At 36.8% G+C, this 14,334-nt stretch overlaps 2 protein-coding genes across 6 annotated transcripts in view; one reads left to right on the top strand and one right to left on the bottom strand.

Moving 5' to 3' along the window:
* LNX1 (ligand of numb-protein X 1) overlaps positions 1-3,358 on the top strand; it is a 111,713-nt gene extending 108,355 nt beyond the window's left edge. For both annotated transcript variants that reach the window (XM_051790380.1, XM_051790381.1), the window contains 2 exons: positions 1,446-1,604; positions 2,657-3,358. In XM_051790380.1, coding sequence (XP_051646340.1) covers positions 1,446-1,604; positions 2,657-2,792 — 295 coding nt within the window. In that variant the 3' untranslated portion in view covers positions 2,793-3,358. The remainder of the gene's footprint in view (positions 1-1,445; positions 1,605-2,656) is intronic.
* Positions 3,359-4,239: 881 nt separating this feature from the next.
* Positions 4,240-14,334, bottom strand: part of FIP1L1 (factor interacting with PAPOLA and CPSF1) — a 40,667-nt gene continuing 30,572 nt past the window's right edge. For 2 of the 4 annotated variants that reach the window (XM_051790384.1, XM_051790385.1), the window contains 4 exons: positions 10,840-10,917; positions 9,606-9,825; positions 5,307-5,444; positions 4,240-4,562 (listed from right to left, as the gene is read on the bottom strand). In XM_051790384.1, the coding sequence (XP_051646344.1) occupies positions 4,415-4,562; positions 5,307-5,444; positions 9,606-9,825; positions 10,840-10,917 (584 nt within the window). In that variant the 3' untranslated portion in view covers positions 4,240-4,414. The remainder of the gene's footprint in view (positions 4,563-5,306; positions 5,445-9,605; positions 9,826-10,839; positions 10,918-14,334) is intronic. The other 2 variants (XM_051790386.1, XM_051790387.1) reach the window with 1 other exon arrangement.

Raw genomic sequence — 14,334 nt, 5'->3', positions numbered from 1 at the left:
TGAGTTATAGCACTAATGGCTGAATCCTGGCATCACTTGGTCATGACCTTGATAAGTACCATCAAACATAGAGGATTTAAGTGATTTTGCACATTGAAGAAGTCCACAGATGGTAAAGTAATAATGCCTAGCTGCTGAGGAAAGAAGCACATGTCACCTGTTTCGTACATTAGCGGCCAGTGAATTCTTGTGCAAATATTACATACCTACCATCCTGGCAGCAAGCAAGTATTTGTAGGTCCTGGGGGACTAATCTAGTATTACTATAAAATGTTGCTATGAAAGACAGCAAATGCACTATTTGACAAACACAATTTTAAAAAAGCTAGACATATTGGTCTTTAAAGGCTATTTGTCTTTCTACAGAAGTGTTAGCTGCTTCTTAGAAACCTAAAAAGTCTCTGAATAGAGCTTGTAACAGTTGCTTGCTGTAAGCCAGCCTATATTTTCAGATAAAGAATAGCAAATGGATTTTCAGCCTGAAAATTCAATCATTCCTGGATACATTGCTAATGATGAGCGAGTTAAGTACTATGGACAAAAGTTTCCATCGCTCACTCTGTAACTAATGAAATTAATTTGGTTAAAAAAAAATGTAACAGAAAAAGTACTGAAATGAATGTACTCAGAGCAATAGGCAACATATAAGAGTCTAATAACACTATTCTTGCTTTCCCCTATTCCTAGTTTCAGCTATGCTTTGACTCAGCATAACATACAGTATCATAAAATACATTCAAAAGACAAATGGAGGGAGAAGTAGATTTCAGCTCTGTTACTGTAAAATGCTGTGTTAATCATTACAGTGAGGAGAAGTTATCTTGAGAGCAGACTCAGTTCTCCAAAGCACTGACTGACGTGGATAAGTTTCTCCCATCTTCCATGCTGTGACTTACCACATTACTTGACAAGAAAAACTCAGGATCCCTTCTTCCACCAATACTTGTCTTTGTGTCATCTCTGTCATTTTTGTAATTCATTCCACTGGCCTTAAAATTATTTAACTTTGATATGCACTACAGTAGTAAATAACTGACCACTTTGACATAGTTAATCGCATGCAGGCTCTTATCTGGACAATAAACAAGAAATTGGACTGTACAATGTAAGTGAAATAGAGGTTTTTGGATTGCTGATTTATGAACATGAACTCCAGTCTTAAGTGCTGTTCTCCATCACACCAACTAAATAATTTGCCTAAAATTTTACCGTATAAACCAACCAATTTAATACTTTAACCCCAAATTACTTAGTAATTTTACTTTCAGAATAACTGGTTGTGGAAAGCAGAAACAGAAGTGTAAGTATTTAATACAGTGGTACTATGGTGCTATTTTGCACCTTCAAAACACTCTATGGGTGCACAAAAAGGCAGATTCATCATGAATGGTTCATCAGAATCTGAAGTTAACTGTAAGACATTTAATTAGACTGGTTTGTTTCAGGTATTTGTACAGCTGCAAAGAAATCGTATTACGAAGAAATACATCTGGAAGTCTTGGCTTCAGCATTGTAGGAGGTTATGAAGAACTTACTGGAAACAAACCATTCTTTATCAAATCCATTGTTGGGGGAACACCAGCATACAACGATGGCAGAATTAGGTAATGATAACTATATAAACAAAAGTAGCATTTAAGTAAGTTTTTCTTCTCGGTAATTTGTGTTTTTTTTAAAAAAAACCACCATGTTTCATGAGGACAGTGGGGGAGGGGGGAAAGGACTCATTGATACAGAACTAACTCTGACAAATCTGGAAACAGGACATAAGTATCCTGAACTTTAACAGATCTGCCTTCATAGCAGAATGTTTTCAGATATCTAGTAATCACTACTATATGAATAAAGATAACTCAGTTTGATCTCTGGGGTAGTACAAAGCATGCCAGCACAAAGAAGTTTTCCCACATACTCAGCTCTAAAAAACCCCAACCAAAAGCCTTCCCTGCAAACACCAATACAAATTTAAGAGAATAGATGCACAATTATGGTGCAAATTTAAATCAACTAACAAGCCTTAAAACATAAGTTTACTCAGAAAATGGATCATTCCAATATCTAAAGAGGGCCTACAAAAAAGGTGGAAAGGGACTCTTTACAAGGGCATGCAGTGACAGAACAAGAGGGAATGGCTTTAAACTGAAAGACAGCAGGTTTAGATTAGATACTAGAAAGAAATTATTTAATGTGAGGGTGGTGAGGCACTAACAAGTTGCCCAGAGAAGTTGTGGATGCCTCACCCCTGTTCAAGGACAGGTTGGTTGGGGCTTTGAGCAACCTAGTCTAGAGTAGAAGGTGTCCCTGCTCACAGCAGGGTGGTTGGAACTAGATGATCTTTAAGGTCCCTCCCAACCCAAGCCCTTTTATAATTCCATGATGATAATTCCCATCTGAAAGAACTATATCCTGTTTTCTTTCAAATATGTCTAATTAATTATAAATTTGTAAGAAAACCAAACAAGTGAAGTATTTTTCACCTGCTTTATTATTCCCTTATTCATGAACAGTAGTTAGCCAGAGAAGAAACCATTGTACTCATTTCTACCCTTTCCTCCCAGCTTAAGGACATGCTTTGGCAATGTTTAAATTTGCAAACATTTAAGATAAGAAATCACCTTGTTTAATTGTTATCTTGCATTTGCATTTGTTTTTTCAGATGTGGTGACATCCTCCTTGCTGTCAATGGCAGGAACACATCAGGAATGATGCATGCCTGCTTGGCAAGGATGCTCAAAGAACTGAAAGGAAAAATTACTCTCACAATTGTGTCCTGGCCTGGCACTTTTTTATAAAACAAGTCTTTGTGGAGAGTATGACAAGTAATTTAACACAGGGGGGAAAAAAAAGGAACATCAGTCTTTGCTTTTTGGGGGGCTCAAGTATGTATTTATAAAGAAAAGGTTTGTGAAACTTCAACCTGCATGTCAAGAAAAGTCAAGTTTAGGCAAAGCAGCAAAACCTGTCAGAAAGTCACTTCAGAGTGATCTAAGCTACAGACTTAACTCTTTCCTTCCCTGTGTTCTTAAGGGTTTTTTGTTGTTTTTTTATACATATATATATATCTATTTAATGCATTATGATAATAATGAAATTTAAGGAGCAACAGCTCCTGCTCACCCACTCTATTTTGATTTACAAAAAGAAATCCATGAATAACTTATGGAAAAATTTCTTGCAATTTTTCTAGTTGCAATAATCAGGTGAAGGGTTTTATCCAACACATTAATAGCACTTTGATTTTGTGTACCTTTTCATGGTCAGCATGAAAGCTGGTATTTTCAAGACTTTCAAGTACTGTTTGTTAGTCTGTAAAACTGTGAATTAAATTTCTAAAATAATTAAAAATAATTGTAACTGTGTACTTGTACAGACATTATTTTCATCCAAAACCAGATGACCTCATTTCCCTGGTATGTTTTGATTAATACTATTAAATCTGGGATTTTTATATAGAATTACTGCTTTTAATGAAGTACACTTCACCCTGCTATTGTCATGGAGTAAGTCTTCTAGATAGCGCCCTGACTGGGCAGTACAACTTTTGCAGGACCACCATAACAATCACACTTGATACTGTTCTGAATGAAGTAAATCTGAAAGTGATGATATGTCTCTTAAAATAGTTCTTTGTCTTTGAAAATTACCCACGTTCTATAGTCTTATTTTTGACTCACAAGCTTGCACTGGGAAGAGGATACGTTTGTTAATCTTTATCATGTTAAGGACAGCTGTTCCCCTAGAACAAAGACTAAAATGAACTTTCTCTTAAGCCACCGAAAAGCAGCAGGGATGATTATCCAGCTTAATTCATCCTTATGCACCCACACAAACCAGACATAATTACCAAGTGTATCATCACCACATTTAGTGTTCCATTAGACTAAGAACAATCGGCACCTTTCCCACTTTCCCTAATTTTTTTTTTTTGTTTCACCTTAATACAATACAAGGTTCTTGAAGAGTCTGCAATTTCTGCCTGCCCCCGTAGTAACGGATGATGTTTCCAAATAGGACTCCAAAAGCTAACTAAACCCACACTGTTCCAGATGTTGGCATATAATAAAATGAATGCACACTGTTTCTAAAGTCAGTAAAGGAATGACCTTCCCGTTGGCTTATGGAAAAAGGAAACAATTTAATACAAAGAATTTAAGCCCTACTTATATTGTAAGAGCATAAGCCTCTAGCTTTAAGATGTTTTCTCACTGTTTCTTAAAAGACAAAGTCAGTCCAAGAATCTTAACATGAAAAATTCAGTCTTTTATTTTCAAAAAAAACCCAAAGTAACCTTTGATTTCAAACTAACAGAACAAGATTAAGAGCAAATTATTATAATTCCCAGAAAAATAACAAGATTTATAGTAATCTATTTCTGGCACTAATATATATGCAAGTAGGCAAAAATCACACAAGCCTATTCCACAGGGGCAGCTTCAGTGTTTTCCTGTTCAGGAGCAGGTTCACCACTGGCTTCTTTTCCTTCTTTGCTTCTTTTGGATTTTTTGTGTTTGTGCCTTCTGTGGCTGTCCCCTTCTTCACTGTCGTGACGACGTCTGCTGTTACTAAATAAAGAGAGAGAAAATATGCTTCAAACACTTGACACTTCAGGCCCCATTTAATTACAAAGGACCAAAAAAACAGCTTCTGCATTCATATTTGAAAAGTGGCACCTGCTCCCATTCCACCTCAGAGCACTTGGATGTGAGTGCCAAACTGAATTTTTCATTAAGCAGTACATACATCCACCAACCCTGTACTTTTTGTTGGGAAAATGGAATGATTTTTCACATTTGTAACTCCTATTCTAATAGCAATACTTTTAAATAATGTCATGTCCCTATTGGCATTCCTTAACAATTTGACATTCTTGTTGACCACATTTCCTGGAGATAACCTTAGTTTCTAACTTAAAATGGATCATGTAGAAAAATTTCCATCAAGTGACCATGAGGGATATTTTACTAAGAATCACTGCTGAGTTGTTTTGTTTATGCACTGAATGTCAGCTTCACTCCACCTCTTTCTGACCAACCATTTTTACCCTTCTTTCCCCAAATTCATAATTTCTGTTCACCAACCAAGACTGTCACATACACCATTCAGTATGACGTTACCCAGGGCCAATATTGCTTTTTGTCTGTCCCCATTTTATATGGCAGATTTGTTCCAAGCAGCACACTTGAGTGTTTACAGTCTTTCCACAAAACTCCAGTTTGTTTGGGGTTCTTTTAAAAGTTTACTCTATTTTTTTTTAAACTGGGCAACTCTTTCATATCTTATTAAAAAAAAAAAAAAAAAAATCAAACCTTCGAGATGACTTATGTCTAGTCTCTTCTTTCTCTCTGTGTCTCCTGTCTCTGTGTCTGTCTTCTTTCTCTCTACTTGTTCTATGGCGGTCGTACCCTCTTTCTGCATAGTCTCTGTATCTGTAGCGTTCTTCATCACTGATTCAAAAAGAAGATATTTTCAGGACAGTAACACCAAGCAATACATATATATTAGAAAAAAAAAGAAATTTTTACTCTCAAGCTACATGACTGGAAAATCTTAATATTGTTTCTAGGTGTCTATATGAGATCCACAATGCTCAAAGGACATTAAAGCTCTTCACCTTACACAGTAGACTTCTGTAGTTAGTGCAATTTTGAAAGGAAATTGTTCAATAAAAACAAAAGAAAAAAGAATACAACAGTGTCCCATTATGTTTGTACAGGAGTTACCAAGCTGTTAGCTTCAACCTGTATCTAACTGCAAATGAAATACAATCCTGCATAAACTTCAGCAATGTCTTCAGATCAGTGTATGTAACACTCAACACTTATCAGCATACTTTTTGACTATTACACCATTTAGGTAAATTAGGTTAAATGTTGATACACTCGATCTATTTCCTTACATCAGCTTCAAGAAAATGAAAAGCTGGATACAAAGAGACTGACAGTAAAATATACTCAGTGGTTTTGAGTTGCTTTTAAAATTAATTTTTTTCCAGTGCCAATGCCATCTCTACTTCCACTCCTCTGTTGGATTACCTTGACTGGTGTCCTGACACAATGCTGGTAAAAACCCCTAAATATTGCAGGCTAGGTAAGATTTTAAAGGCTTTACTTAAAAACATATTTTCATATTTTGACTTGGTGAAAAGGGCAGTTCCAAGAGTTCAGTGAAATTTAAAAAAAAAAAAAAATAAGAACACTATCTGTTGTTAGCCAACACCACTCAAATCCTACATTAGCATAGCTTAAAAAGGCATGATCATTTAATCATTTCTCTACTAAGAAAATCCTACCCAGATAGTGTCCAGCATCATTTAATAGCACGACCTCAATGCAAATGAATTTAGCGTAACTATTTATATATATCATGTGAAGTCTTCTGTAACCATAGTTTGGCAGAAGATCCCCAACAAATCCTAAAGAAAGGCACAATGCAACCAGGCTTTCTGAGCCAGTAATGAAAACAGGAAACAATTTAGATACTATCAACTTGACAAAAGGCAAGTGTTTTGTCTTTGCCAACATTTACCATTAAAGAAAGTATCTTCCTGCAGTCCCTGACAGCGGCAGAACAGATCAGACAGATTACACAAGGAGAACAGCTCAAGTCTAAAGAGATTTCTCATGTCCTGGAGCAGTGAGAACTTAGATCACACCAATTTTATCTCCCATAACTTGGATCCTCTGGCCGTTTCCCAAGTGAAGACATTACATTAATGATTACCACAGCTATGCATGAAAACTCAGAGTGAGAAGGCAGAATGTCTGAAGCAACAGCACTAGTCTTTCTGTGAAACTGTATAATTATATCATTAAGCAAACTTCAAAAATTAGCAATTTAAGAGACTGCAGAGAAGCATCAAACACCCCATAGTAAATCCTGCTTTTCTAAGGAACACAAAATTATTCACACATCAAAATCAGGAAAACTACAGCTATTACAGAACTCAAAAGTTATGATTTGCCACTGAGTAATACAACTTCATTGATTTTTATAACGCATTTATAACTACAGATCTGAGAGTAGGCTGATCACATCCTGCAAAGTACATTTGTGACCAGATGACACAGAATCGCAGACTGACTGAGGTTGGAAGGCACGACTGGAGGTCATCTGGGCCAAATTGCTGCTAAAGCAGGGCCATCAGGACAATGTCAAGACTGGTTTTGGATATCTCCAAAGATGGAGACTTCCCAGCCTCTCTGTGCAGCTACAGTTTCCTCTCAGTATCTGATATTGCTTCCCAAAACTAGTATTTTGACAATCTAATTAAAAAGTTAAAATCTGAATGTGTAGCACTACCTTCTGATAATCTTGGCATAAGAAATCAGATGGCTACTTGTAGACTTATGGCTTGGTTTCAAAGATGAACCCAAAACCTTTAACGTTAACCCACAGTCTACATCTGTTCTGTTACACAGCTATTTTAAAACACTCTAGAAAAGTTTAAAAATATTATGGATGCTCCTTTTTAAACCTTATTTTGGCAAACTATGAACAAACCATGACACCTTGTTAAGTGTATCTGAAAATAAACGACTTCTATAAGTAAAGTAAAAAATCAGTTTGCCAAGATCAGTATGTTGGGAACTTTCAGGAACACTCTAATGCTGCTCAGTGCGTTTTGACCTTAATCACACACTGATCGTGGAGTCTCTTTCAATTTGCTGACTGTCAGGACACCAAGTCCTATAAAGCTGCTCTCTAGTCAGACAGACCCTTATCTGCTCTGCTGCATGGGATTACTGGGCTCCAGGACCTTAGAAATACAGTTGCTCGGGTTTTAGTTTGTTGTTTTGTTTTTTTTTTTCATTTTTCAAATTGCTGAGGAAAAACCACAAAATGGTAAGATATCAATGAAATCCCAAAGTCTACGTTTTTAGTCATAACTAATTGACTAAATGCACACTTTCCTCTGAGGATAGCAGGGTAAAAGCAAAACAAAATATAAAGACAGCTGGAAGTTCAGCTTTTTAAACCGCATTTTGGTTATACTAATAGAATAAAAACAATTCCCATTTTTTTACAATTTTAAGAAATGCTGTAGCACAAACACAGGCTATTTATCTGGAAAACAAATACTAAAACCATTGAAAGCAGTAATTTCTGAGCAGTAAAAGCTAAACATGATGCTTACTCCAAATCCCACGAAAGTATCGCCTGATCAAAGTTTAAACAAAGAGAATATAAATAAAAGTTATAAATCCGTGCAGTCTCTAAAATAGTTCACATTCTCTTCCTCACAGCTCAATTCATTTTATTTTCTTAATTGCACAGAATTGAAAATCAGCCTTCCTAAAAACATTATGTCTGCATGTTCTTTCTTAAGCCTCTCCCACCTTTTCTGTGATTCCCAAACCAACTTATCCTAGTTTAGGGCCTCCCATTTTCTTACACAGCCATGTGGCAACAGCTTTGCTACAGATGGTGGATAATTTAGTCACACAAAGTTGAGGCCTGCTCTTCCCCCTCCTTTACAGATAACTCTGGCAGCAGCACAGAGATTTCTCAAGGCCTGGAAGCTATTAAGGTTCATTTCAAGCACCCTTGAATGACCAGGGTTCTTTCTGGCCTTCAATCAAGCTGTCTGAGAAACAGATGATTAGAAAGGTCTTCAGTTGTCAGAAACTGACCCTGGAACATAACACATGCACACAGGAGAGGACATCACCACACTGGCATACATGGAAAATCCCCCATCTTGCAGTGTGCACCCAGCTAACAATCATCAGGCAAAAAAAGCAATCTCTCAACCGAAGTAATGTTGACTCTGGGTGCTCTCATTCCTCACAGCATAAAACCACTGGTAAGAACAATCTGCCTAATAGCTAACATATATATTCTGCAAAAATTAAAACTTAAAAAAAAACCACTAAAAAAAGAATCAAATATTTACCCCAAAATGCTCAGCAAATAACAAGCAGAGGAAATTTAGAAAAATCTGGCAAGCCAACAGACCTCTGCTCTACGGAGTCATAGAGCATTGAATGCTCAACATTAAATGCTTTGTACTTGTGCACATGAATCACAGAACAGTTGCAGCTTTTTTTTTAAAGCCATTAGAGAGTTGAAAGCTGAATTAAGTTATCTGCCATGATTTTAATCATCTGCATGAAAACGAAAAAAATTATTTCTTGACCTTGAAATAATAGTTTTAAAGAAGACAGATTATTATCCAGCCAGTTTTAACAACTAAATTAACCATTTTAGCAGGTAATAACAACATTAATTAAGGTCAAATGTTGCAACACATTGCTCTTTGCACCAAATCCGCAACTAAAATTCATTTAGTACATCTACAGGTTTTTTCTAGACCTACTGATGTCAGAGATGGGTATCTTAATCATTCTCAAGGCTTAAATCGCACCTTTAAACTGTAAAGCGCTATGACCAGTTTGGATGTTTACTGTCCATTTCTTTCACTTCTGTTTTACATTTAGAAATTTAGAATTACAGTTTCCAAGGGAAAAGGGTGAAGGGGAGGAAGCCACACCCTCTAGCTCTTTGGAATATACAGCTGAACACTACATTTTAATGTTGTAGTACACTATTTAAAACAGACAAGGGTTTTGAACAGAGTTACAGTATGGTTAAGACATTTCACTAACCTGTTGAACGCACTTGAAGATGGACTGTGATCTCGGTCCCTTTCCCTGTCTCTGGTACGTTCTCGATCTCTGTCTCGGTCCCGGTCACGATCCCGATCTCGGGATCGCTCTCTCTCACGTTCCCTATCTTTCTCTCTTCGTGCATAGTAATCCCATTGCTTGCTGGTGTCTAGAAGACTAGACCACGAAGGTGCAGAACCCGCAGGGTGTGGAAAGGTGACTAAAAAGAGAGATGTAGGTATTAGAAAGAACAAAATTAGAAATCATACAGAAATTGCAATACTACTTATGCACGAAAACACAGAGGTTTGTCAGCCTCCTCTGATGACGTTTTTCAATTTTCCCCTTTCAAATTAGAGTTAATTCTAAGCAAACACCACATTTTTTCTATGATGCTAATAAAAGCCTCTGGCCCTCATTTAAATACTTCTTATGACGATGTATAGAACCAGGATATATACCCCAAGGACTGCCTAAATACTTTTGGAAAAAAAAAAAATTAAAATATTGTGCGAAGATCTTCTGAAAGAATCTGATTTTATGTGGTCAAATGGCTTTGTTTTGGGGGAGCAACAAAACAAAAATAACCACGAACAAAACTGCATTTGAAACTTAGTTGTTCTGAAACCACAGTTCAGAAAAAGAAGCAAAAAGGATGCTTCCAACTTTATATTTAGATGCTACTATTTTTATCTTTCCCCCTTTAATATCACTGTATTTAAAAGTGATATACGTTAGTTATAAAGTTCTCATTCACTAATTTATATTCTATACTGTGCTTTGTCATGCTTTTCTGATTAGAGATGTAACAGGAGCTTTAGATATAAATTTAATCTGGGAGAAGAAATAACATTCCCACTTGTACTTTGTATGATGACATTTCTGATGAATACTCAGGACAACCACCACCACTAAAATATAATAGTTTAAGAAAATTAAGCATAGTCTTAATCTAAAAGATGATATGCTTAAGAAGTTAAGAAGGAAGACACAACACTGTCTCAAAACCGTTTTTTAGGGGGCTAGCAATGGGAAGAGAGAGGGAAGATGCTTCTTTATTGCTTTCTGCCAACTCCAATGTAACACATAATTACTATTCCTAATGTCCCAATTATTCTGTCCTGCCCTCCCTCCCCAGAAGTCCCATGAATGCATCCCGTAAAAAAAATAACAAAGTCTGAGTATTTAGCTGGAAACAGCACTCTCTAGCGGACTTACAGTACTGAGGACTTACTTCTCCCTTTCTGTTTATCTGCCTTGCTAGCTTTCCTAACTTTCAATAAATCGTTTGTTTTGAGCTCCACTTCATCATCTATAATATGAGAACAATATTTACTTGACTTCATGGTGTCACAAAGAGATTAACAGTACAATTAACATAAATATTCACTGAACAATGTAAAGTGTGTTACTGATACTGTATTTAAGACTGTTGAGTTATAAAACCAGTGGCTTCTGCTGACAGCTATGTTCAGGCTGCCTTGCCTGTAAAGTCTGAGATATTCCTGCCCCAGAAAGCTTTGGCAGAAGCTTAAGACAGCAGTTTGTCAAGCATCCAGAGGAGGAATACAAAAGACCTTTTGAGCAGGCAGCGGAGCAAGAAAAAACATTTCATTGTTAAAACACGTTTGCAATGAAAAGTATTATAATTCATTAAAAAAACATTTATACAAGGTTTTGCCACTAATAAAATGCTTGACACTGTTTAGCTCCAGGTCTACAGACAAAATGAAGGGTTAACAGAAAAAAATGCCCAAATACAATATTATGCTGTTCATTATACTGCCGAAACCTGAAATTCTTCGAAGGAAAGCAGCCAGAAATAGCAAAAAGACAGCTGGACTTTAAAGACTGCTAATTTCCTTGACTTGCCACGATGTCAACAACACATGTATGGTCTATGAGACACTGGCTGCCAGAGCATTCTGATCTAAAGTTTAAACTTAAGTTTAACTTTAAATCTATACTACAAAACAAATATTAATGATAGTATAAACTTTTACAATAAATTTTGGTTACTGCACCACATCTGGAGTAAATCTCATCAGAGAAAAGTATGTTATTTCCACCCCAACAACTTGACATAAACCAGTAATTTGACACTGCATTTTTTTATCTAGATTTTCACCAGGAACTATTCACAACACACAAGAAGTTTACTTTTTAATATGAATTGGTGTTCTGCACTTACTATACCAAATGAAGTAATTTGTCACTTCTACTATTTTTACATGGATTATTCCAATAATTTCTTCAAGAAAATAGACACTTGCAAAATTTAACATTGATTTTATTTTTTAAAATAGGAAGAGAGCTTTGAACAATTAATAGTTTTGGAGACTTGAGTCCTGTTTTGGAGATTGTTTAAAAATTTAACGCTTCATGCTGTCACAGTGTAAGGCAAACTGTTTCATGTATCTTCTTCATGCCTCAAAAAATACTGACTCTGCAACTGTTTCTGTAACATTAAATGTCTTACAAGTTCATAAGATATAAAGAACATTTAGAGCATGGAACAGAGAATTGCTTGAAAAAAGACCAAACAAGCATACAGTACAAGTTGCTTCAAATGCAGCTCAGTAAATTTCAAAGATCTGACAGCAAAGGTAGCACTGAATTGTGGAAGATTTAAGAGCAAACCAACAAAACCACATCGATGCAGTGGAAGAGCACAAAGACAAAACAGACGTTCTTGAAGCTGCAAGTTAAGAATGTAACCTTCCTAATGGGCTTGCAATGGGAAACATGCCTTTTCTAGGGAAAAGACACCGAAGTATGAGCTGAGGAATTTGTATAGGCAGAAGAAAGGCTAGAACATTCCATTTGCTCATCTTCCCCAACAATTTCACCAGGAAAACTAGGAAATAACAGACTGTCAAAGACGACAACAGGTTGGAGATTCAGCACTATCATCCAAAGCAACTATTAAATAAATATACTTAGTGATTGTTAATCACAATGATCATCTGTACTCTACTACACTGCTGAGCTCTCAACATATTAAGTTCTGATGCACAGAGAGCACTGGAAAATGCTGACCAGTGACCACACTGCGCAATGGCAACCGCGAGAGTATGAAGTTGGCCAGGAAAACATCTTTCACTAAGAGACAGCAACAGCAATAAAATGTCACTGAGCCTCTACAGATCCAGAAGTCCATATGACAGGGACAACTTAGAGACAGACAATTTGCTTTGTGAAGCAAATACAAAATTTTACCAGACTGTAGAAGACTGGGAGAAGACTGGGAAGATAGGAGCAGACTGTGCTCCTTGGTCTCCATAAACCACATAAAAAGGCAAACATAATTTTTTAAATCCTGCTGAACAAGTTCAAATTCAATGTTGGCATGACCATGATAACAGTTATCTTTTAAATATCAGAGCTGCAAAAACATAAGCATGCCATCACCTCTGAAGGTCAACATAAAACTTGGAAATATTCTCATGTCCCTGACAATACTTGACAGAATAGAAAATTCTAACAAGAGACACCAAAGTGGAAAACATTCTATATTGGAGACTAAATATTAGATGCAATATACATACTAATGACTGTAAGACTGCTTTCCTTATGATACTCTGCATGGCCTTAGTTATATGCCTCAGCTTTACCTTTTTGCTAAAACTTCAGCAAACACAATTTAATTACTGAAAAAATAGTGTAAAGGAGCTGTTTACCCACATCAAGAATTCTTGAAAACATAGTAAGCTTCTAATGCATGAAAGCAAACATTTGATAACTGATAAGAATCCCGAGAACCAACAAAATACCACTTGTTACTCCATAAACTGCTACAAATTGCAAGGTCACTGCATAATGTCATTTTGTATATCCATGCTGAAGACTTAGGAACATTCAGGAGACAGATGTTCTGAACATTTGATCTGTGCTGAACATTATTTATCCCCATATACAGGCAAAACTTTTCCTACAATTTCTCCTCCCAGCAGTTAAGAGTTCAAGGGAACAAGGAGCAAGGCAACAGAATTCAGCTGAAAGAAAAGGCACTAGCCATGGGGCTGGATGGCAGATGTCCGAAGGGAGACAGAGGTAGTGACTGGTAACATGCAAGGTCCTGCAGCTGGGTAGGGGCAATTCTCAGTGTCAGTACAAACTGGGTGATGAATTAATTCAAAGTAGCCCTGCAGAGAAGGGCTTGGGGATACTGCTGGACAAAAAATTAAATATGAGCCAGTAATGTGAGTTTGCAGCCCAGGAAACTGCTTGTATCCTCGGCTGCATTAAAAAGAAGAGAGGCAAGCAGGCTGTGAGATTCTGTCTCTGTGTGCTCTCATGAGACCCCACCTGGAGTACTGCATCAAGCTCTTGGGCCCCCAGTACAAGAAAGACATGTTAGAGCAGGTCCAGAGGAGGGCCACAAAAAATGATCAGAGAGCTGGAACATCTCTCCTAGGTTGTTTAGGTTGTTCAGCCTGGAGAAGAGAGAAAAGACTCTGGAAAGACATTACTGCAGCCTTTCAATATTTCAAGGGAGCTCATAAGAAAGCAGGACAAAGAAAGACTTTTTACCAGGGCCTGTTAGTTACTGGACAAGGTGCCATGGTTTTAAATTGAAAAAGGGTAGATTGGACATAGGGGAGAAATTCTTTATGATGAGGATGGTGGTTGCCCAGAGAAGTTGTGGATGCCCCATCATTAGATGTGTTCAAGGCCAGGTTGGACAGGACTTGAAGCAATGTGGAGTAGTGATTGAAAGATGTCCCTG

Source organism: Manacus candei, unplaced genomic scaffold, assembly GCF_025592945.1.
Source record: "Manacus candei isolate 608988 ecotype Guabito, Panama unplaced genomic scaffold, ASM2559294v1 h1tg000028l, whole genome shotgun sequence".
NCBI classification, from domain to species: domain Eukaryota; kingdom Metazoa; phylum Chordata; class Aves; order Passeriformes; family Pipridae; genus Manacus; species Manacus candei.
Note: the sequence above shows the minus strand (reverse complement) of the source record. Positions and strands in the feature narration are given on the sequence as shown.